The 24,654-nt window shown below is 36.6% G+C and overlaps 2 protein-coding genes across 2 annotated transcripts; one reads left to right on the forward strand and one right to left on the reverse strand.

Moving 5' to 3' along the window:
* Positions 1–473: 473 nt before the first annotated feature.
* On the forward strand, positions 474–2,726 carry LOC148912616 (uncharacterized). The gene has a single exon (XM_089027384.1). It carries the CDS (start codon positions 503–505, stop codon positions 1,547–1,549), a length of 1,047 nt encoding a protein of 348 aa, XP_088883510.1. The 5' UTR covers positions 474–502; the 3' UTR covers positions 1,550–2,726.
* LOC116288166 (uncharacterized) lies at positions 2,663–23,693 on the reverse strand. Its single transcript, XM_031694917.2, has 5 exons — positions 23,185–23,693; positions 7,271–7,584; positions 6,719–6,820; positions 5,940–6,266; positions 2,663–5,423 (listed from the first exon to the last, which is right to left on the reverse strand). The coding sequence occupies exons 1-5, from the start codon at positions 23,292–23,294 to the stop codon at positions 5,212–5,214; spliced, it is 1,065 nt and encodes a 354-aa protein (XP_031550777.2). The 5' UTR covers positions 23,295–23,693; the 3' UTR covers positions 2,663–5,211.
* Between the last annotated feature and the right edge of the window lie 961 nt (positions 23,694–24,654).

Raw genomic sequence — 24,654 nt, forward strand, 5'->3', positions numbered from 1 at the left:
AGCCCGCGCGTACGTCAATGACTTCGGGCGAGGGGGAAACTGCAAACATACACGTAGTTGTTTAAGAATTCACGAGGAAAGAACTCTAATCTTTTTCCTACGTCATGTTGAAAAACTTTTATTTACTCTGTATGACGGCTAACAACTTAAAATATTTGTACGCTATTCACTAAGCTTAGTTATAAAACCGCGCAACATATTTCAAGCAAAATTGTCAAGCAAAATTATGTTAAAAATAGCCAATTTTTCTAAGGATAGAGTTAATTAGATTTTTTTGATTGACGTTGTGGTTAGGGATTTTTGAAAAAAACCTTCAATGGTCTTTTAAAGCAAGAACGATTAATCTTCCATTAAGTCGGAATTAGACGTCACTTAGTGCTTTATATAGCGATTGCGAGTCATACTCGAGATATTAGTTTCATCGGATGTTTAAGCCTTGGTTCTTATTGGTCAAAATTTCTTTATCAACGTGAGCTGTTATACTTACATCCTTGAACTTTTAATGACGCTATTTCTGCAATCAAAACCTGGCAGTAACGATTCTGTGTTGACTACACGAATGACCGTGAAAGACAACAAAAAAGCAATGGAATCAAAGAAAATATTGAAGACAAAAAATATAGAAGGTACGAAGAGACCAACTCGTTTGGCAAAGCTACCACAAAGACCTGAATTTCATTCAAGTTTCAAAAATTCCATCGAAAGCGGCCGACACCAAAATGGCTTTTCTAAACCTCTTTATGAATCCTTTGGGTTCTTAACGCCAAAAAAGCTTGGGTATCCCATACAAAATCATGTCCGAGATTGGCAGAAAACTAGAAACTCAGTCCCTTATGATTTGAGTTCTCTAAATATCGGCGGACGAGGATTTCCGACGAGACTTTCATCGCTTGTAGGAGAAGACGTTTCTCAAGGGTCAAAATCTCTCGCAGCAGGACGGGAAAAAGATGAAATAATAGTCAAACTTCCTAGTAATCTTTCGGATTCGAGTTCTGACAGTTCAAAGGAAATAAGACTACCTTCTTTACCTAGTATTTCAACTAGTAAAGAAGTATCAACGACTAAAAATTTTGGAAGGAAAGAGGCATCAAAATTGTCGACCAATTTGAGCTTAATCGAGAGCAGAAGAAAAAGCAAGACTTTTCCCAGGGCGAAAAAATTTGATAAGCATTTATTTGAGGGTAATAATGGACTGGACGATGTTTCTAATATACAGTTGGAGACTAAGTTATCATTGCCTAAGATTACCATTGATGAAGTTCTTAAAAGTTGGGATATTCAGCCAAGAACAACTCGTAGGAAGCGAGCGTCAAGCAACGCTTCAATGAAACACGATCCCATGGAATTCCTGATTCAAAGACAAACAGATTTCGAGAAGAGTTCTCTGCAAGAGAGCTTTTCTTCTTGCTATGAAGAGGTCAAAGGTTGCAGATATCTGAGAATAGGAAAGGAGGACGAAGAAGAGGAAATTCTTCATGGTAGGAATTGTCCATGTAATTCTTGTGAACATGGAGAGGCATTAAGAGAATCGCCCTATTTGAATGCCTAAAACACAGGAAGACCAAAGTACAATCTTTTTAATAGAGCAAGTCGCCTTTTTCAAATTTGGGACGTAACCGGTTAAGAAACTATCACAAATTTCGTACCCAGACCCTTCTCCCCCCCAAAATTATCGAAAAACCTTCGATTTTTCGTTAGAAAGCTGAGAAGGGTTTGGGTACGAGAATGAAACTATCATATGAACGTTACACACCGAATCTAAATATAGCGACTCATTTGAATAATCAATGTTCTGGACTGACTAGCCTCTCGTGTTCACGTGGGAACATAAAAGCGTTTTCCCATGTATGAGAGGCTAATCACTCCAGACACTAGCAAGAAAAAATGAACTAAGAGAAGGAATTTCTGGTATTCACGCTTGTAACATAGGAACCGTTTGATGCTATTTTTAGAATCACATTTGCCATCGTTTGTTTTTCCGGAGCGTGTAATCAATAGACTTAAACAGTTACCTTCGTATGTAAATTGCCCATTTCAAATTATGTCCAGGTGAACTAGGGGAACGCGCGCAAAGGCGGTCCTAGTTTCAGTTGTTTATCGGCGAACAAAGAGCTATCATTTCGCAATAATTTCATAAAAGCATTGAAACCACGATGCGCCATATGACCCATAGGTAGTCGTTATAAGAATAGGTAGAATTTTAAATGCATTGCTAGTCCATAACGGAACTAGGAAAGCAAAGATTCAAAGTTATTTTCTCCGACTTCCCGACTGCGGCCATATTGTTTTTTCAATGGACCGTCTGATAAGATTTTTTCCTGCGCGATGATTGGCTGGTTTTTGATGGGCTGTCAAAAAAGATATCTCCTGAGTAATATTTACACGATGTTCTCAAGAGAATTCCTTTATCTTTCTGACATTTATTTGTTCATATTCATGTGGATATGAAAACATTTCAAAGAAACTTTTCTCCAGAGAAAAATATGTAAAGATCACGTTTTGAAATGGGCAATTTACATACGAAGGTAATTAGGTCTATTTTTGTTACCAAAATAGCTTGCCTAGTCTCATAATATTTGTCACAAAATTGGCGGGAAACGCATGTAACAATGGGCTGAGAGCATTTGCCTGTAATGAAGACAGAGGTCACTTCGACAACACGTTTTACGAAAAATAATTTATTGTACATGATTTACAAATTATATACAATAAAATTTATAACCTTATTTATTATTTTTCTAACAAATCATTTCAATTCCTAAATTATTTTTAAAAATTATTGGTCATAACGAGTAATTATTGTTTCGTTAAGACCCAGTCTCTCTATCGGCTTGGCACCAAACAATGTCAAGTCACGCACAGTAAATCACTTGTGCTGACGCCATCTTGAAAGGTTGTCATGTCTTCTAATAAAATTAAGGCTGAAACCTCACTTTCATGTCAAGGCGTGGTTACATTTTCAAAATGGCGGCGCTCAAGCGGCAATAATAAGTCAACACCTATGGAACCATCTTAAAGATTAGTTCTAATATTCATAGATATTGGCTAATAAAGCCTTAATACATTAGTTTTATTGCAGTCAAACTCATGCATGAGACTTAAGGAAACAGAACGACAAAAACAACATGGACGCCATATTAGATGAAACAAAGCATCCAACATGGCGGCTATGTTGACAAGGTGCCATGGATTCTAAACACACCACTAATTTCAGTGCGCTATTAGTTGTAATTATTATTATTATTATTGTTGATTATTTGTAATAAATTAATTTCACTCGGACAGAACGAGGTCTACTACAAAGTGAACTACAAAGCTAGCCTCGTTCTCAGTGCACTATATAAAATCACTCGATAACAATGTGCATGCGCCATTAGAATAGATTATTTATTGATAAGAATCATATAGATATATATATGTATATATTTAGTTAGATGAAAATCCACACGAATCCATCCAAATTATTTGAATATTTTACAGGAATCTTAGTATTGAGTGGCTGTGGATTTTCGCGGTGAAAATATACTTCGAAATCCAATGTCAAGTAAAGCATTCACAGTCTAGTGATCGTAGATCAGCGGTCACTGTCATAAATCTCCAAATTTGGTAATCCAACATGGCGGCACAAAACCACGTGACCTTGAAACGCGTCACCTCTGAAAATGATCCTTTACTATCACGTGACAAGGAATGAATCAATGAAATATATTTACATCGTGCATTATGTTTGGTATTGACGGTAATTAAGAAACGACTGAATAAAATTATATTAATTTAACGAAATTGTGACTTAAAATTAAATATTAGATTTTACGATCGACTTTATAAAAATATAATTGAACAGATGTAATAAACGGCCACCTTACAGAAACTGACAATGGTTACCGCTTAAAAGAGGTTGGTAGCTTAATAGAGGCTGGTCGCTTAATAGAGGTTGGTCGCTTAATAGAGGTTGGTCGCTTAATAGAGGTTGGTCGCAAAGTAAAAGTTAGTCGCCTAAAAAGAATTAAACGTTTTAAAGATTGGCATATTTTAAAAACTGACAAAATCAGTTAGAGCATGTTATCTATTATATATATATTAAATCGGACAACTTAAGTCTTCTGCGCATGCTTAGTAACACTATGTTAGTGTATGGACTTTTTTGAACGTGATTGGCCAAGTAACGTGTGACGTAATACACAATTCCATATTAGGTAGTCAGTCATAACCATGGCAAATTCTCTTTTCTCATTCAGTAAATACCGCTGTGTTTTATGACTAAAGGACTCATCTGGACAAACTTAGTCTCGTTTAAGAGCAATTTTCCAATGTCAACTGTAATGTAAAGAATGTGCAGCTTGAACAATATCAATGTTTTGAAATCCCATGGACTTTTAATGGTATCTATGTATGGCTGACTTATAAACGAGGCAAAGCCTGTGCAAATGAGTCTGTAGTCTTCAAAAACAGCGGTATGCATCGAATGTCAAAATAGTGTATTCAAACCTGTATTGTTAATTTCAGGTTCAAATTTATTGTCAAGTTTCCATCATCTTTTTCCATATAGCAGTTTGTTGAGTTACCTTCGAAGTATTTCGGGAGTCCCAATCCCAGTGTTAAGGTCAACACGAATTTTAGATAGAAAAACGATATGGACCACGCAAGGTATCATGGGAGTTGTAGTCCTTACGCTGAACGTATACCATGAGTGTTCATCCTCCTTATTTTTCGATCTCATTTTTGATTCAAGATGGTTCGCGCAATGCATTATGGAACTTGTAGTCCTGGCTCCAACCAAACGTCCTTCACCGCGACTTTATCTTTGTTTTTTTCATTTGATCACTTTCTTTCGTATGCAGTTTATCTTAATCCACAATCGGTTGATTCAAAATGTGCAATGCAACATGGGACAGGTAGTCTAAAGTAAACATCCTCGCTGTTGTAATTCATTACTAAATTGCCCGTCTCTTGATTCATTATTTCCTATTTCCTCCATTCTCGACTCTAGTTGTCCACGCACTGCATCATGGGACTCGTAGTTCTCCCTCATATGACACAAGCTTTGCCTTAACTTTCATAAATAATAATTTTTGCGTTCAAAATCTCCACTTCTCCTTCATGAAGCGCCACCATCATAGCTCCATCCTTTCATGCATCGATCCAGTATCTCTCTCGGAACATGCCACCATCTTCTCCATTCTAATAAATCTACTATGGCGTATTTAAAGCTCACACACTCACAGGAATCGAAGTTTTCTTTTCTTCTTTTTCGAAATAACTAAAAGATTGTTTCTTCGGGTTAAAATGGCCATCTTCTTCGAGAGGATTTTTGGCCATGGGATGCAGTTGCCTTAGCCGGCAAATCACGAAACTGTTCATGATGACAAGTACGACGATGATGACGAGAAGAGGTATGACGACGTTCCAGCTCGTTTGCAGACCTGAAAAAAATATTCGTACGTCAAAAAAAAAAAAAAAAAAAAAAAAAATGTAGAGAAACTGTCCAAATGAACTGTAATGGCCAATTCCACATTAAAAACAATTCAAATCCCTCAAAAAAAAAAAAAAAAAAAAAAAAAAAAAAAAAAATTGTACGTCAAGGAACATTTGAATATCTTAAAATGATGATTCAATCATGAGAGCAAGCATAATTTTTTCGCTGGAAAAAGAAGCAAAGCTTTGTGGCAACGTGTTCCCAACAGTAGACCTCCTTAGCTTGGGCGTATAATGTTTTTCCATTTCAGACCACGTGTCATTCTCTTGAGAATAAAATTCTTTGTTTGAGTTCAAACCATATTCATGTGTCTTCTCATGTGCAACCGTTAAACAAAGGTATAATACTCTAGGGAATGACACGTGGTCTGAAATGAAAAACATTACACCCAAGCTAAAGAAATCCTTGCCTTCAAACGATAAAATATCGCATTTTTTTCTCGCAGTCTTTAGCAAGTCCTTACCATGATCATGCAAACATTCCTCCTGTGTTATCATCCGCACTTCCGATCTTGGTTCTGACGTCATAACAGGAACTGATGCCGTAGTATGTGTGCTAAGTGTAGGCTCCAAAGTTTCTCTTGGATCGTCACTCTGTAATGCCTTGTTCTCCTCGGTCGAGATTGGCTGAGTGGGTGAACTGGTGACCACTTGTTTCGGGGTTGGTTTTGGTCTAGTTTTTATGTGTGTTGTTTGTTTTCTATCGGTAGTTATGACGTTTGTGGTGATAATTGGGGGCTTTATTGCTGAAGCGTTTGGTTGGGTGGTGGTTGGTTGGTTACACTTTGGATCTATTATAAGAGGTAAAAATGAGTATGAACTATTAGTTGTACAATTGGATGATTATGATAACACGACAAAAGATAGAGCAGAAAACATCATAATACCGCAGATACAGTCAACTCTCGCCTTACGGACACCTCGCTATTACGGACATTATTAAAGTGTCTTGTCGTTCGCCGTGAAAAGATAAAAAAAACTTAATGACGTTTTGGATGCTAGTCCTTCGTCGGAGTAAAATAGCTCCGACGAAGGACTAGCGTCAGAAACGTCAGTATGTTTTTTCATCTTTTCACGGTGTAAACTTTTACCTTTTATGATATCATTACTGTTTCATTAGAAACATCGACGCAGCTCACACTAGTTTTTAGCTAGTTATCTCTTCTGTCTTGTCGTTCTTTAATTTCCCACTAATTCGGGACATTTTCACTCACTCACACGCACTACCACTACACCAACATACCTTGGTCATTTTTACAGACATAAAACTTCATTTTCATGCTTCCTCGAGCACAGTTGCCTCCTGCTCGATTATCCAGCGACGCTCGGGTGCCATCCGACGTTGCTATAGTAAAAAATCAAAACCTTTATTAAAGTGTCACACTAAACAGATCAAAATGCAATGTTAGGTTTATCCCCGGTTTCACTGGGTTACCATCCTCCACGAAAATCAACTTCTCAATGGAAGGGCTATCTTGCCAGGGGGCAAAACAAGGAAAGATGATGGAAAATTTACAGAGTTTTGTGTTTGTCTTTCTTTTATGGTTAAAGGTAATCGATATGCCGTCTTAATTCATCTTTTTTTTGTATTCTCTCGTAGTTAGCTGTTAATATCAATCGACATCATTACTGTAACAAAGCTTTCTTTGCCCCCTGGGCATAATGCATTGCGAAATCCAAGATGGCCGCTGTATCGTCGAAGTAGTCCATTCCATTTCGATGATGGAACGAGGGCCACATGCAGGTTTCCTAGCCGATGCTACTCCTCAAACTAAGGCAATTCTAAAAACCTCACCTATAAAATAATACTCTTCGCCGACCGGGAATTCCAGCCCCTGCAGCGTAGCGCTGTACTGTTGAAACACCACCGTGTAGTATTTAAGATTCAGGGGGGTGTCGCACTTGAGCAAAAGTCGATCCGTCCGGGGAGATGAAGCGTTGCATTTATGGTAGCTTTTCTTGGAGACGATCCAAAGATTCTCGTACAGCCATTCCTTAGGCGTGTAATCAAGGACGGTGTCCACGTTCATGGCCAGGTTTGGGCAGATGATGTTTATTTTGGACATGGGAAGAACATTGTGGATTCTTTGATGCAAGGGAATCTGGAATCTAGAAAGAATGAAAAATGTCATTAGAAATACGTTGCTATTGGCCATTCCATTCATCCGATCCCAAACAGCCATTCACAATAGGATATCTATATTCTTTCTCTGCGCACGATTTAGTATATGCACGCACAAAACTAACTATAGGTAAAGCTGCGCTTGCTTGCTTTTGAAGTATCCACTGACCAAACATAACGTGGGAACACCATTCCAAAAATAGTACCCAACCATTAAAATATCACTATCCTTTCTGCGCATGGATTAGTTTATCTACGCACTGAACTAACCGGGAAAAGATGCGCATGCTTGCTTGTGAAGTATCCACTGACCAAGCATAACGCGGGAACACCATTCCAAAAATACTATCCAACAACCATCGAAAATCAAGCGACAATATTCATATTTACCTAAAACATTGTTTTAAAACACAAATATTCCTAACCATTATTTACTACTCAATAATACAAACCAAATCGCCTTATCGGCATCATAATCAGTCATTTGCCCCCAAGCATCTCTTATCGGCTTACAGATCGCTTCAACGGACCAAAAGTCGAATCATTACGTCAATAACGCCTTCTAAATTTCCTGCTCGTCAGATGGGGTTCGGACCCATACGACGAAAAATATACCGAAAACAATTCTTAAAGAATTCCTGTACTTTTGATGAAATTTTCAAAGAATGCACGATAAGCTTAATTCAAAAGACTCCAACTGCTTTTGTCTAACTTTAAATTAATCTTCCAAATTCTAAGAAATTTAAACAAAAGTCTCTGACGAATGAGAAACTTTCTAGATTGTTTCGAGAAGACTAGGAATGAAAAGATAAAGATTGTCTGATTTTGGAAGTAGGATTCCTAGGGTTTTTTTAGAAAATGTGAAGGTTGTTCACAATCGCTTTTCTAGCTAATATTAAACAGACGAAGGAGATCCAGCTGTGAGTGAAAAACAGAATAGCAGGAGGTCTCATATTTAGGTAATTTAAAATGATTTCTAATGCTCCAGAAGAATTTCATTCATAAAACATCACGGAATATATTTTCTAGCTCACAAAGAGTTATATTGTTTCATGTAGCCAAATAGCTGGAAAATATTACCATATTGAAGAATTCACTGTAAATTCATTGAAAGTGCTAACTTTGAAATTATTAAGGTCGATTTGTACAAAGTTAATAACGCTAGGAAGAAAATTCTAGTAGCTGATAACGAAAATGATGGTAAACAACACTGTTGTGAAGTCGTATTTTCCTGTTTGCAATAACTTTAAACCTTCATTCGGAGCAGCATTGATAAGATATACATATTGCAGTCCGTTGATATGTCTGGCGGTGGTCGCGACACAAGAGGCAAGGAAAATAAGCTAGAAGATAAGATAATTGACACAAATGAATGAATCCTACTGAAAGATAAGCAAACAATCCGGTAAATTAGTGATGGCAAAGATGATAACAAAAATCAATAAAAATGTCTTGAAAGATAATGTCGGATAATGCCGGAAGTATTTTAGAAAAATATAAATAATTCTTGGAAGCGTGTGTGGAAAACATAGCAAATGAATTAATATTATCACTACAAATTATTGATTTTAATTTGTGAAAAAAAAAAAAAAAAAAAAAAAAAAAAAAAAAAAAAAGACGTAATTATGAGGTGCTGTTTTTTTAATTTGAAGTAAAATACAAAACATTTGAAAAAAGTGAATTGCAGCTCGTGTCCTCGCGGTAAATTATAACGAGAGTCTTTTAGAAGCCAAAACCAGGCTAAACCAACATCAAATACATCTCTTTTTGTATAAATGCAGAATACTTTTCTTTACTTTGCATAGTGAATTACAGCTCGAGTCATCGTGGTAGATTATGCGAGAGTCTTTTAGAAGCCAAAACAAGGCAAAACCAACACGTTTCACCTATTGTAGTCAATACATCTCTTTTTGTATAAATACAATTAATTCTTACATTGAATTTCAAAATACAAACACAATTTCCAATACAGATTTTTATTTTCGTTTTCCAAATATTTTCCCATGAACTAAGATCAAAATGTTAATCCACGACCGCGCCTTGTGACAAACGGGTCTCATAATCTTGGCTTAAAAGCCTTAAGTTTCTTAAAATTTAACCCGGTTGGTTCCCTCTAAGATATTGAACAGGTTCATCTTTGACTGGACGTTACACGAAAAAAAATTAATCAGCTTTGTATAGGTTAGTTCTTTAAAATTTGGCTTTGTTGTTTAATTTTTAAAAATTTCTGAGATATTTCCTTTCCTTTCCTTTCCTTTCCTTTCCTTCCTTTCCTCTCCTCTCCTCTCCTCTCCTCTCCTCTCCTCTCCTCTCCTCTCCTCTCCTCTCCCCTCTCCTCTTCTTTTTTTCTCTCTTCCCTTCCCTTCTCTAGTGATCACTTGCACCGGCCCCTTTAACTCATAAACTCCGCAGCCGTTAGACCAATTATACACCATGTGCCTTTTGGTGTCATTCCCAGCGTGGTGCTGGTCGTAAGTACATGTGCAACTTGTTTTGAGATATTAAGGAATCTGTGCGAGGTCCTACGGGAGGTAGACGTGCCATATTGATGTCATTAGCGAATGACGGTAAATTAGATGTGACATCGTGTGATAAATGTTGTGTTAACTGGTGATGCAGGTAATTGAAGGTATTAATGAGAAAGATGCATGTGTCGTACTGCCGTGAGTTGGTTGGTAGGCGATGGAAGGGTGGATGATTGGGGGAGAGAGGAAGGGATGGAGGGATGGATGGATGGATGGATGGAGGGATGGATGGATGGAGGGATGGATTGATGGAGGGATGGATGGATGGATGGACGTAAGAATAAATGAATGAGTGAATGAGAAGAAAAAATAGTAGAAAGACAAAAAGGCAGGCAACGGTATATGAACGAAAACGGAAAGTTAAAAAATAAACCAAGTAACACTTAGAAAGCAACGAAGAAAGAAGACACATGTATAGACTCTGAATTCCCACGAACTGACTGGATCAAAATATCTTTTGCCCCCAGACATGTCAAAACTAATAACGAAAAGGCAACTTCATTCTCAGCATGAGACAAAAAGAACTACAAAACAGGTCCTTCTCTGGTAATGCCTCCGCGTCACGGAAGGCCAAAAAATGCCACAAACATCCCTCAAACCTAAACTTTAAAAAGGTTTAAACACAGCCTTCTTTAGCACGTCCTTCCATGCCATTTCGCCTCGTAAATTGTCACACTCATTTACCACAAAAAGCAACACAAGTTTTTTCGGCCAAACCGCAAAATCCTCCCCAGCGAGATAACCGCAGGCATCAATCTTTCAACTCATTGATCTGATTAACTACAGCAGACGGTAGAAGACGAGAAATATTATGAAGGTGATGATCACTGGGTTCTGTGGGTTCTAGACATGCCATGACCTCGAGTTTCTAGAGATGTTTCATGATCACTGCTCATATATAAAAAATAGTTTTTATCTAACATTTTATATTTAGTTATATATTTTTACATTATGTTTATAGAGGTTCTTTTGGAAAATAATCAAAAAATGAAAGAGTTTCCTCTATAAGATTATTAGTAATGATGAAAAGGTAAATTATACACCGTGAAAAGATGAAAAAACTTACTGACGTTTCGAACGCTAGTCCTTCGTCGGAGTAAAAGAGAAAGAAGTGGTAGACCACTTTTTGAACAAAATTTTCAACATCTTGACTTAAGAATTCAAAGGATTTACTAGTATGACATTGGCATTCTTTCCCAAGACACTCAAGCTCATTTTAGATGTGAATTTTTCTTAGTAGAAACTCGCTTGGTATGAAAAGATACTTTTCACTTCTGACCCCCATCCTAAACAAGAATGCTCAAAATTCTAAATTAGTTCTCACAGATGAGATCTTGAATGCTGCCAAGGACAATAATAACTCATGGTTAAAAAAAAAAAAAAAAAAAAATCAGATGTCTCCTGGTTCCTTGGGAGATAATTAAGACCACCTTGGTCAAATCCACAAAATGGACTAAATATTCCCACACGACAAGAAAAGTAAAATTATCAAGATGTCGTGGATTGTGAATAATTTCCTTATTTGAGTTAAAGAGGTTAAAATCTTTCCCGAAATTATGAAACATCGTCAACAATTTCCGTCGCGCGTGTTCATTTCTGTGGAGTGCCACGTTTTGAACGTTTAGTTGTGGGACCCTTTATCATTCGAAGTTTTGAAACCTGTTTTTGAGAACGCGATGAGGATCTTAGACACTCAACTTAAGAAAAACTTGAAATAAAACGTGAGTAAACTTAAACCAGGAAACGTCTGATTTTTTTAAAGAAAAACTTGAATTGAAGAGTGAGTGAACCTAAATCTATGTAAACTTAGTGAAGGTCTTTGAAAGTTCTTCTTATTCTCCAAAAAACTAAACCAGTGTTTTAGATTTTTTTCGTTTTGCTGATCGTTTTAGCTTTATTCACATTTGTACATGAAATCGTTTCTTCATTCCTTTTTATTTTGGGGGGGGGGGGGGGGGGGGGGCATTTTTAATATTAAAATTTACTTTAGTTCGCTCTAGTATCCAACGAACATTTAAGCCTCTTCCAGACGTCTTTGTGTATATTTTGGAATCGTTTTTGCCCGCGTACACACTTAACCGTTTTCAAAAAGATACGATATTCAAGGCCATTCCGCAATCTTGTGCATAGGGCCTTAAAAATGGAAGCGACTTATTCGGAGACAAACAACTAAACTTAATACTACTTTCATTTACAAATTAAGGTATCAAGGTATGTCGAACAACGCAGCCATCGTGTCTGTCAGACCCGATATCTCGAGAATCTCTCTTATCTCTATATTACTACCGAATAATTAGTACCATGATCAGATAAACTAATCGAGACGAAATTTAAGACAATAGTTAAGGACGGCTTTTTAAATCATTTTTCAACAAGTAATATATATCGATTTGTATATGGGATGTTAGCTGATGGTTTTGAAGATAGCGAACGCACGTGTGTGGTGGCGAGTGTTTAGTGAAAAATCTTCACCAGTGGAACCTATTCACGCCCATTTTTAGCTTGTACAATAATATGTGTCTACTTGGGTGGGGAATATATATCGCGTTCAAAAGATTAGAGATTTTAGTTTTCGAAAAAAAGAAAATGGCGGGAAAATTGAGTTGACATCGAGAAAGTCAACGTTTTACAACAACATAACTTGCGATGGACTTTTACGACACAACTGGCGGACAATACAGGTCTCAAGAAGATAGAGTTTTTAGAAGTAAAACTACGAGCCGACAATTTTCGTCGTTTTAAAGAGTAAGAAAGCCGAGCAGAGCAATGTCACTGGCCGCTGAACCTTATAGAAATTGGTGATTTTTTCAGTACCAAAGCCAAATAAACTACTCAATTAAAAGTAGATAACGACTAGTTTTGGAACTAGTTTGGATATTTATTTAGTTTTTTGACATTGACCCCGACGAAGGACTAACGTCCGAAACGTCAGTCTATTATCTTTCGTAGTTACGGTGATAAAATTATCCACTACGACACATTTGTTTTACTCAATTAAAACCAAACATCGCTTCCAATTTTCATGACTAATTACAGAAGTATGACAAATATACATTCGAGTTGCAGCCATTAAAAGTAAATAAAAGAAGGTTTTTTCAGAAGAGTTTCAGTATAAGACTCGGTGATGATTTGTACCAAAACTGGTTTGGGACAATCCCAACTTGCAAGCAATTCATAGAGAAGATGCGTTTTTAACTTAAGTGAGTAACATAAGCGAGTAACGTGACAATTTCATCATTTATTCCTGTAGCAATTAACACCACCTCCAAATGCAATCTTATATGCAACTAGCATAAGCTTTCCAAAGTATCAATGGGATTTTTTTCCTTCTATAGATGCCATATATTGAGCGTACTATGGATTCTGCCAATTGCAAAGACCCTTTGCAATATATTCCCAAAGATTTTTATTTTTTATTTTTTGTCTTACAACATGAGCAGCACTGGAGATAAAGTACCGTTTGATAGTGACCTATCTGGATCTTAACTAATTTCTGTTGTGAGTTAGCAATCAGTTTTAAAATAAAATATTCATAAAAGACCAAGTTATTAATGCAATACTTTGTTTGGAATCAATCATCTATTGACAGTAGTTGCTACACGGATTAACTCGTATTTGCCTAAATTAGTTTCCAAACAATGCCTTTGGCAAATTAATAAAAAGATAGAAAACAAAATCTGGAAAAAACCCAGAAATTTCAAATTGAAATCTTCAGTATCATCAACTGTTAACGAATAATAAATCCGAGTTTTCTCAGTACCACGTTTGCCCTCATCAATTTTGAAATTCAACTGAATCGACTCACGACGACTTATTAAATCAAAACTATATTAATTAACATTATCCGGCTTATCTTAAAAACTACAATGAAAAACAACGCATACTGTTATCTACTTTGTAATGAAAAGAACTGCTTGATTACTCATCCCAAACGGCTCAAAAACAAGATGTTTAATTTGAAAAGGGGTTACTTATACCGTGACTTGATCAAAATCTTAAAAATTATTCAAGCTTACTTATCTTATCTTTTTTTTTTTTGAAGAATGGCGATTTTCTAGTCTGTCGAATATCATGCCGAATGATTCTGTAGAAAGCCTCCGAAACAGGAGAGTTAAATTGACAGGTTTGCATGACTTTGCCAATGCAGGCGTCTTTCTTTCATCTTTTGCACAACTGTCTTGAAATGTTGTCATGAAAAAATCTAAACGACTCTTGCCTCTTGGCTAAAACAAAAAAGCTGATTCTATTAACCTTTTCTTGTTAAATTCATAAATCTCTGCCAGTAAAAACTAATTAGTAAATTAAATCAATTAATTAGTGGATATTTGTAATTTCTTTTACTGCTAGTGTTAAAGATGTGACGACGTTTCCATTGAACTTTGAAAACAAACGAAAAACAAGCACTATTTTTTCAAGAAAGCGTAAGAGATATCTTAACATTAATTGACAAGTGGTTTGTTTATTCAGAGCGACAAAGACGCTTTTAGAAAACGCCATTGTTAAGGAATTTTATAGAAAAATCCAACATACGTCAAACGTTATTTATCCCTATTGTACATCTGTCAATTTATTTCTGTCGAAGCTCATCAATGCAAAGGACATCAAACAAGAGTTTGAAAGGTTTTAAGCCCCAAGATTTTTATGATTACTGAGAATAAAAGGTACTTGAGAAACCTTTATGGGTGACTTGGCAATACTACTTAATGAGAGCTAGGAATGAGACCAAGTTGCCTTGAGGCAATTGGCAACGGAGTCTTTGCTTGGTGTCTTGAGAAATAAAAGAAATACTTGAAATCTTACGCTGGAATGACGAGTATCTTTGCAATAAAGGTTAATGAAAGCTAGGAATGAGGTTCAGGAGCCCCGGGGCAAGTGGTCACGAGTGCATCATGCAATGAAAAAGTCTTTGATTGGTATCATGAGAAATATAAGAAATACTTTTAAACCTCACGAATTACTTTTTAATACAAGTTGATGAGAGGTCAGTAGAAATGAGGCCCAAGAGCCTTAAGGAAATTGGCCACTAGTGAAGCATGTAAAAAGTAGTTGCTTGGTATCTTGAAAAATATAAACGTACTTAAGCGTTGGATGGCAGTCACAATACAGTTAGATCGAGGAATGATAACATTAAGCTGTTGAGCAAGTGGCCACACGAGCAAGGCCATCGAAAGTTGTCGCTAGTTAGATACATTTGTACTAATAGTCCCAAGCTATTATGAGGGATTTGTATCTCGCTCTAGTGCCAAAGAGATTATTAGTTACTAACATTACGCCTTATAGATATTATATTGCACTTTAGCTGTTATCTTAGTGACGATGCATTACCACCATCCATCCAGCCATCCATGATAGTACCAGATGATTAGGTCTTATAAGATATTGCTCCAAAAGGACCTATTTTTTATCCCCTTCGAAGAAAAACACTTTCAAACACTTCAATCCTCTTAATTCTGAAAGATGCAGTTTAAAATAAAAACACTCTTATGGCTTGCGGCGAAGCTTACAGGCCTAAAAATATCCTATAAGCATGTTTTGAAACTAAGGTTTGAAGCCTTGGCGCCACTCCTTGTTATCTTCCATCTAGTAGTTATGTCTACGAGAAGTACCTTTTTCCCCTCAAGTGCTAATTAATGATTTCTGTTTTTTTAAGTAATATTCATAATCTTGGCTTTTTTATAGTGAAAACTGGCTTCCAATTTTGCACACTGTCACTCACATATTACCATTACTATCAATATTCTATGCAGACAACTCACATGTTTTAAGAATAGAACTTTGAATTTGAGCCTTGCGAGTTTTATGCTGGAAAATTTACCAGAAAATGATCTCGTTTCCACACTCCCTCACTAAAACTATAAAACATTACATTCAATATTCTCAGTAATCGTACATCTCTCAAATAAACGTGTTGATTCCTAAAGAATACAATTTTGGATTTGAGCCCTGATTTTTCATACTATAATTTTTTAACACCACAATCTGTATTCCATGCTTCAACTCAGGAGACACAATTCATTCATCTCCGAAGAATACAGTCACATATATTTTTGATTTTAGCTTTTGAAAAGTTTACTGTCTTTTCCTTTCCTTTTCCTTCATGTTAGTAGACTGACTACAAATAGACCGTTTTATCTTCGTCGTTTTGTTGTGCACATTTCAGACCATGTGATGCCACTCACTTCAGTGGGAGTCGATTCTTTCATGTGTAAATATTTTAACATGTTTGCCATCAAAGAATAATTCTCAAAGGAATGTCATGAGATCTGAGATGGGCAATTTGTATACGAAGCTAAAAAAAAGTTTTATTTGACCACATTTTTCTAAGCATCCATAATCGGCCCCATTTTAAGACCGAAGCACACCGTTTACCTTCTACCTACCCTTAGGGGGTGGGGTTTCATGTATCGTGACGGTGATTGCATTAGACGACGCGTCACCACTTGCTCTATTAACCCTTTGCAGGGGCCTCTAACGAAAGGGCAGATATTTCATTTGTTCGTACGAAGTCTGGAAAATCACTTGGCAAAATTACTTAAAACATACATTAGTGACCACGGAACATAATCCCGTGTTTCGAAAGGGATTTTAGCTTTTGTTTTTGAGGGCCTGTAGACGTATTAAGGCGATTAAGGGCACTCAGTGTCATGATCTTGGCGTTCGTTTAATAGGGCGACCAATGACACGTCAAGAGGCTATTGTCAAGTTGTTGCTCGATAATTACAAGGCATTAAATAGAACAAAAGGCCGGTGACTTGGCTTGTAAAACCTGCCTTTGAAGATGGTTTGGATACATGGTGTTTTTCGTTGGTTAAGATCTCCAAGTAAGCTTGGGATCTTAGTAATCAAATTCAAATTAGAAGAAAGAAAAACAGACCAGAAATCTTCAATGTTATTTTATGTGCATGCAAAGTATCTTGTTTTCCACTTTCTCCTTATATTAATGACCTCGACTTTGCTATCCATATTTCCGCTTTTTTCTATTGTTTTCATTCATTCTATTTTTCATTCATTTATCCATCCATTCATTATTTTGTTCATTTTTTTGACACACCCATTCAGTGAGCAATTTGTTCTTTTCTCTCTCTGTCTGTTCAAAAGCTTGTTTGTTTGTTATTCGTGGGGAGGTGAGTGAGTGCTTTTTTTGGGGGGAAGAGGGGATGGCGTGGGCTTGATGTAGTGGATTGGTGAGGTTATTTCGGTTTCTTTGTGTAGGGACGAGTGGGTTATCTTGTTTGTTCGTTCGTGCTTTTTGTCTTTCTTCTCTTCTTTCTTTCTTTTTCTTTCTTTCTTTCTTCTTTCTTTCTTTCTTTCTAGTTCGTTCGTTCGTTCTTTCTTTCTTTCTTTCTTTCTTTCTTTCTTTCTTTTTCTCTCTCTCCCTTTCTTTCTTTCTTTTTTTCTTTCTTTCTCCTTCGTTCTTCCTTTCCTTATCAATATATATATCTTAATCTCAATGAATCTACGTAAGCCATCAAGAAGGAAGTCTGGCGTCCGTCTCTGTTGGGTACGTTAACAATGAAAGACATTATTTAAAGATAGCATTGACAACTATTGAATATTTAGCCGTAGGGCCTTAGGAAATCGGATGCCTCAGGCTGTCTTCTCTAGACTAAACTCCTGGCAAAGACTTTTAGACCAATATCAAGAGTTATTGAAAGATGAGATTCAAAATTTCTGTTCTCCGTATCACATGCAAGAGGCAGCTAAACAGCTGTATAAGAAATATGTATTTTTGCTATTTCGATTTAAAAAAACTAACTTATGATAGAAAGAGATAATTAGCTAAAAACTAGTGTGAGATGCGTCGGTGTTTCTAATGAAACAGTAACGATGAAAAGGTAAATTATAAACTGTGAAAAGATGAAAAAACTTACTGACGTTTCGGACGCTAGTCCTTCGTCGGAGTAAAAGACTTATGACAGGACTTAACTTATGACAGGAAAGGTTGAAATTCCGGATGCCTATTGTAGTGGCATTGAACTTGGGGTATTGAAAAGGGCGAGCGATTGGTTAGGTAAGGCTTGAGTTGTAAGCTGGAAAAGAATCAACGCATCGAGAGAGAAACCGCCACACTGTTGATATAGATGGAGATGGGAAAAGAGATACAGAGGGAAAGAATTAAAGAAGGAGAATGAGTAGCATGGGAGAGAGGAAGAGGAAAGGAAGGAAGGAAGGAAGTAAGGAAGGAAGGAAGGAAGGAAGGAAGGAAGGGGGAGAGCGTACGAAAGGGGAAAGATTGTAGAGAGGTAAGAAAAGCGGATGAAACGGAAGAAGCATGCTAAAGCAAACCGAAGTAAAAACGAAATCTGCTTCAAAAATATCAAATAAACTCAAAAACAAAGTCTCAACGAACTCATCAGGACCATACAGACGCAAATCAATCATCCATGCAGCTATATTTATCCATTTCCTAGAAGTCACGTGTCCAAGTCATTAAGATCACCAATCAATGGACAACAGATAGCACGCTTAATGAGGCCGTACGATCGAGACCCTGGTAAATTCATGATCTGAGCTAATTGCCCTGCCTATATTCATTGTGGTTAGCTAGTTGAACTTATATTTCCATTGATCACATCTATAAAGACATAACAATCCAATTCAGGTCACATTTGTATCGTTAAGTCACCCAAACATAGATTGTTCGGATCTTTAGCTCTAGTTTCCACGCGATCTCGAGTACATGAACGTTTGCCGTTTGTCTTTTGAAATCTCGATAAACTAGTTACAAAGAAAGTATTCGAAGAGCTAGCGCAATCTGTAAATATATTAACATGGAAAATTTGAAGCGATAAGTTTTTTTCTTTTGTGGCAAATTCAGATGGAGAAGTTAGGGCATGGCTAACTCACAGATCGAACCCTTAAACAACCAGTCTGGGCTGGTCTAAGTCAGGGCACAGCTAACTCACAGATCCGTAGCTTGAAACAACCTCTGGGCTGATCTAAGTCAGGGCACAGCTAACTCACAGATCCGTAGCTTGAAACAACCTCTGGGCTGGTCTAAGTCAGGGCACAGCTAAGTCACAGATCCGTAGCTTGAACAACCTCTGCGCTGATCTAAGTCGGGGTATGGCTAACGTCACAACAGATCGTAGTCTCTTCTTCAAGGAGTCGAAATGAAAAAAGAGCACAAATTTTGCAAGCGCGTACGTGTATTTCATAAAAGTTGCATCTTTCTCAAAAACGTTCTACGTGTTTCTCAAAGCTTGTGTTCAAAACAGATGTTTTTTTACACAACATTAGCAGAAACTTGGTATGCAAAACTTGTAGTCTTCTGCTATTTAGATTTTAAAGTATTATTTACATTTTACGTTTTCTCTCGAGATCATGTTGCCAAGTGTTGTGCAACGGTAGGGATGTAACTATGTATCTATGTATCTTATCGCGGTTTCGCCCGACAGGACTCGTATGCACCCCTCCTCTTCGCTGATAGAGGCTTTCAGTGATGACAGACTCCATTATTTTCTTTTCACATACTTGTCTTTGTAAACGCTTTCTTTGAGGTATTCAGTTCCGGCACCTTTTTGAGTTATGAAGAACAACAAATATCTTAAGTTTCAAGTTTGTTTATGTTTATGAAGAAGAACCCGTTTTCTAAAATCTGCAAAATCTAGGTGGTCAAGTTTGTCGCGATAAGCTTTTTCAATAAACAATAACGAAAAATAACCTTAAACTTTGGACTAAAATAGCTCAAAAGCCCCGTGCAAAGTTAATTTAATATTTGAATTCTTGGATCAACAAGTACTGCTAATATTTGGCAAAGTTTTTTCAGAATAAAAACTATTGTTTACCAGTTTTCAAGTTAAGTTTCTGACAATATTTTTCAAGTAAAGTCGATGAAAAATGTCACGACTAAAAGCGTCGAAACTTTGATTTGTATCTTGGAACGATTGTAACAGTTTTAAATTTATATATGTGTGTGTAATACATATCAACAGGTCGTCTTAAAACTTTAACTTGTGTTATACCAGTAAACTTAAAGTTCGAAAAGGAAAAAGGAATCGAAGAGAAAGAAAAGAGTCGAGAGCGCGAGAGTTTGAAATCTAAGCACAAGCCTTACGTGACAACCGCCGGAACTTTTACTTTTCTTTCTTAACTTTGAAGTATAAGATAAAAGGTTTTTCGTGGGAATTTCAGCGTGCAAATTATTCACAAATTGGCACTCCATGCCTGTGGTGAAGATACTGTTCTTCGCACATACTTGCTTGATTGAAAGATTTTAATTAAGTGTGAAGTGAATTTGAACGTGTTGATCAAATTAGTCAAGTCATAATCATATAATTGATACGTCTCTCGGATGTCCAATGCACAAATTTACGTCGATACATCGGAATTTCATTAACTTGCAGTAGCTGACAGGGTACACCTCTTATTAGAGGAAGAAAGTTGCCATTCGTAAACCGTTGAAAGGCTTTTCAACACAGTTCCTGAAGAATTCATGCGTAAAGCAGAATTCATTTTATCTATGAAGTTTCCCTTAAGATTCGAATATTTACTGCTCAGGAAAAGTCTAGGGCTGAATTTCTGTGGTTGGGTCACGGATATGAGATAAAATTGGGCCCAAATTTCAAATTTTGACAGCTTATCTGAGTCTTCTAAAGAGGCAAACGTGTATGCGTCTGCAAGCGTATGCAAAACTGATAAAGGCAAACTTAAGTCCAGTTTTCTCATAATCCCATGGTTTTGAAAAGTCAACGAACGAAAGAAAAGTAGCGAAAATATTTGCAGACATATTGTCTTCACAGTTTTTATTTACCACTGAAACTTTTGATATTTTCGGCCATCCACAAACTTACGGATTCATATCTAATAAGCACGAGACTTTATCTCTCATTGTTTGTTTAAACATCAAAAATCCCTCGAGCTTTTGTAAAATCCTGCCTGTTTTTAATTAATTTTTGTATTTTAGAAATAACTTTAAACAAAAGGTTCACTTCGAGCTTAATTTAGAGTCAATGTGCGATACGTCTCAATGAGTTAATTAAATTGGAATGAGCCGAAAGGCGTTGAAAGAGTAAAGAAAGATGGCTCAACAAATGGCCTTCGTCAAGACGCTTTGCAAACGTTGTCTCGATATCTTTCGCCGACGACGTATGAATCTTAGGCTCGGTGTAGTTCAAGCAATTCTAAATTCATAACAACAAAAAATCCTCTGTCACTGAGCCTTGTAGAGAACTCACCGAAGGAAAAATTTTCGAAAAAAAAAGGCTTTCCAAATGACATGTTTACTGTAAGAAAATTTGCAGCAAAATTTGTACAATTTAGCTCGCTTTGTGCTACATTTCCGCTCTTAGTATTTATTGAAATCAATTTTGCTAAAAGTGCTTTAATTGTCTATAATACCAGATAATTTAAGACAAATTCCAATAAAGAAGGAAGCTAAATTTTTTATGGGGAAATCACAAATAAAAACGACAGTGCACAAACAAACTCTTTTGAAGGCAAAATCCATGTTCACACATCAATATCTAGGTCTATTGTACGGGTTTTGCTTTAATATCAGATCGGAAAGCCTATCGTAATGGTTCTTAAACCATTGTCATCAAAAATGGCGTTAATTCAGAGGATTTTGAGGAGTTCAAGTTCTTGGCTTTGATTCGTGCGTAACTTCGAAGCGATTCAATAACTATCTATTACTATGGTTGACCTTTGGCGTAAGGTCGTTCGTGGCACAGAAAGATTTCTTTAGGAATCTGCCCAAAATGTAGTAATCTTCCATAAGTAATTCTAATTTGTTTATAATAAAGGAATTACGAAAGAGGATTCAGAGGTCTTATGTTTTAGCATTAGCAACAGAAAAGACATTATTTGGAGAAATAACTTAGTGAATGTTTCAAGTCTGTGTGTTGATCTGCGTTCTTGATGAGATATATGTGATTTTTATCAAGAAAAACTGGAAAAAGGTCTTATCTGGAGAAGCTATATAGCCATATCAAGTAAATCCATGACTCTTTGTCGTACGAGGTACAAGATATCATTGCGATAGCGGTGCTTGGAGCTCTCGTTATTACTACGCGCGCTATACAGATCCTCACGCGAGAATTTAATACAACAAACTTCTCTAAATAAATAATGAATATTCAGCGTCTTCTTTTCATGGATTTCCTTTTTTGAATTCCAAAACTAAATCCTCTTATTCTGTTGACGTTTTAAAAGCTTCCCTAGCCTAAAAGGATCAAGTTTTGAATCAAATGTAAAGTGATGCAAAGTACTTTGTTTTCTTGTCCATTGAATTTTGATTTTATTATTTTTTTAAAGCAAAGACAACAGAATGCCAAAGACTTCATAAACAATATAAATGTGTTCTTCAAAGAAAACAACCATAACCACAATTTACTATGATTTTTTTAAACGACTTCAATTTACCAGGGATTTAAGTTAAGGTTCAATCCGCTTCTAATAATAAACATGTTTTGAAGACAGTGAAGACAGAATATGCAGGAAATTAGGTGCAAGAGAATCGGGGATAAAATTTCTAGCGATCTGTTCTATTCTTGATTCATTAAATAATCAATCACTAGGCTTTTTAGCAGCGTTATTTCCTGATATTTCACAGCAAATACAAAAGAAAACGGTAAAATGTATCTTCGAATTATCGCGTTGTATTAGCGGTTATATGCCTGGATGACTTGCTAAGAACGACTTATAAACCTTTTACGTAAGAATTAAAAGATTTTGATTGAAGGTAGTTTGTACTTGCTAAAATCAAACAAAACCACCTTTAAGATCGACATCATTTGTGGTATGTCGTATTATATATTTAGCTACCAAACTGTTCAAGTTGTCGCTCTACAAATACGACCTTAGTCGTACTTATGATTTCTAGTCTTTTTGGTTGTCAAATTTATCTCAGATGTACGTATTTGTAATGTCATTGTACATAGATTTAACTGATATTTTGTTGGCGGTTTGAGGACCAAAATAAGTTATAATTCTTAGGTACACATTGACATAAGAGCAAAGTAATAAAATTTATAAAATAGGACAACATTACTGCTCAGTTACTATCCTTCCACTTCAAATAAATACTGATAATAATAAAGCAAGCGAGCGAGGTTTACTTACAAAGGATTTCGTGGCGTCCACTGTATCGAAGGATAGACAACGCATTTTGAAGGCAACACAAATAGAATTAAGAAGACGACGCAGAGACGAGTCAAGCTCTTGAACCACATATCGCTTGTCGATCCAAAACACACGACGTTCGTTCGTACACAGCGGCTAGTTTAAAATGGTCAAATCCAGACCAACTTTGTGTTTTTGTCTGTCGGTTCTCCTCGACTGGTCGATGGCTTTTAACTCAAGCAATGACAGATGACTTGAAAAGCAAAGGTTAATCCCGATGCCAGGGTCCACAATCAAACTCGTAGAGAATCTGACATCCTCATCTTCAAAGACTTCCCGTTTGTGTCTCGTAGATGGCAGAGCTTGGGTGTGAATGAATATTCAGCAAGGCGGATGTTTCGAGGGGAGGTTGCGGATTTGATGTCAAATTAAGCTCTCTGCGTGCGGTAGCGGGTTCAATACAAACCATATACGTACAGCTGAACTCTTCTAAGTCATACCAGACCGTTGATATCTCATTCATGAATTTACTTATTGCCTCGACTTCGCTCTCAATTACCATCACACACGACTGTCCATGCCATCTCGAGGGCACTTAGTTAGCTCCGCCTACGCTGAGAAAAAAATAGCTACTTAAAAATTAAGGGGGTATGGGGTGGGGGCTGTATTTGTCACGTGATCTTAAGCAACCTCTGGGCTCTGCTCTGGGCTGATCAAAGTCAGGGCATAGCTAAATCACAGATAGAACCCTGAAACAACTCTCTGGGCTGATCAAAGTCAGGGCATAGCTAAATCACAAATAGAACCCTGAAACAACTCTCTGGGCTGATTATAGTCAGGGTGGGACTAACTAACCGATAGAACCCTGAAGCAGCCTCTGCAATGATCAACGTCTGAGGGCACAGCTAGCTAACTCGATCGCAGATCAAATCGGAATTTAGCGAGGGAGAATCCTTAATTGTCGTATGTTTATAAAAAAAACTCTAGCAATTTGCATCTCGCGAAATGACAAGAGCAAGATTCAAATTCAAGATGTGCACTCACTCAAAATAACAATTCTTGTTTACTTAATTTTGAATTCCAAAAGACTGTGTTTTTGAAGTTTTAAAACGAATTGAGCATCAACATTTGGGCAATGGATTAGCAAAAGGGTGCTAGATGTTTTCGTAAAAGATTTTAATGAAAAACGCTTTGCATGTTTGTTTTCGGTGAACCGTGTGTTTTGGATTAGTTAATGCAAATCAAGTACGCTTTTGTCTACAGATATATATGTGATTAAGTATGTACGGTATTATGTAAAGTAGTGCTTGGAGCGATCGGGTTTATTCATTGTTTCCTTCCGTTTATTCATTCATTCATCCATCCACTCTGTTTATTCCATTCCCTCCATCAATGCATTCATTTATTCATTCATTTCTGTCATTTATCAATCTATCATTTCCATTCCATTCGTTTATTCCATTCCATTTA

This window comes from Actinia tenebrosa, unplaced genomic scaffold (genome assembly GCF_029948245.1).
Source record: "Actinia tenebrosa isolate PJP-AT-01 unplaced genomic scaffold, QUT_ActTen_1.0 PGA_scaffold11__36_contigs__length_13525064, whole genome shotgun sequence".
In the NCBI taxonomy this organism is placed as follows: Eukaryota; Metazoa; Cnidaria; class Anthozoa; order Actiniaria; family Actiniidae; genus Actinia; species Actinia tenebrosa.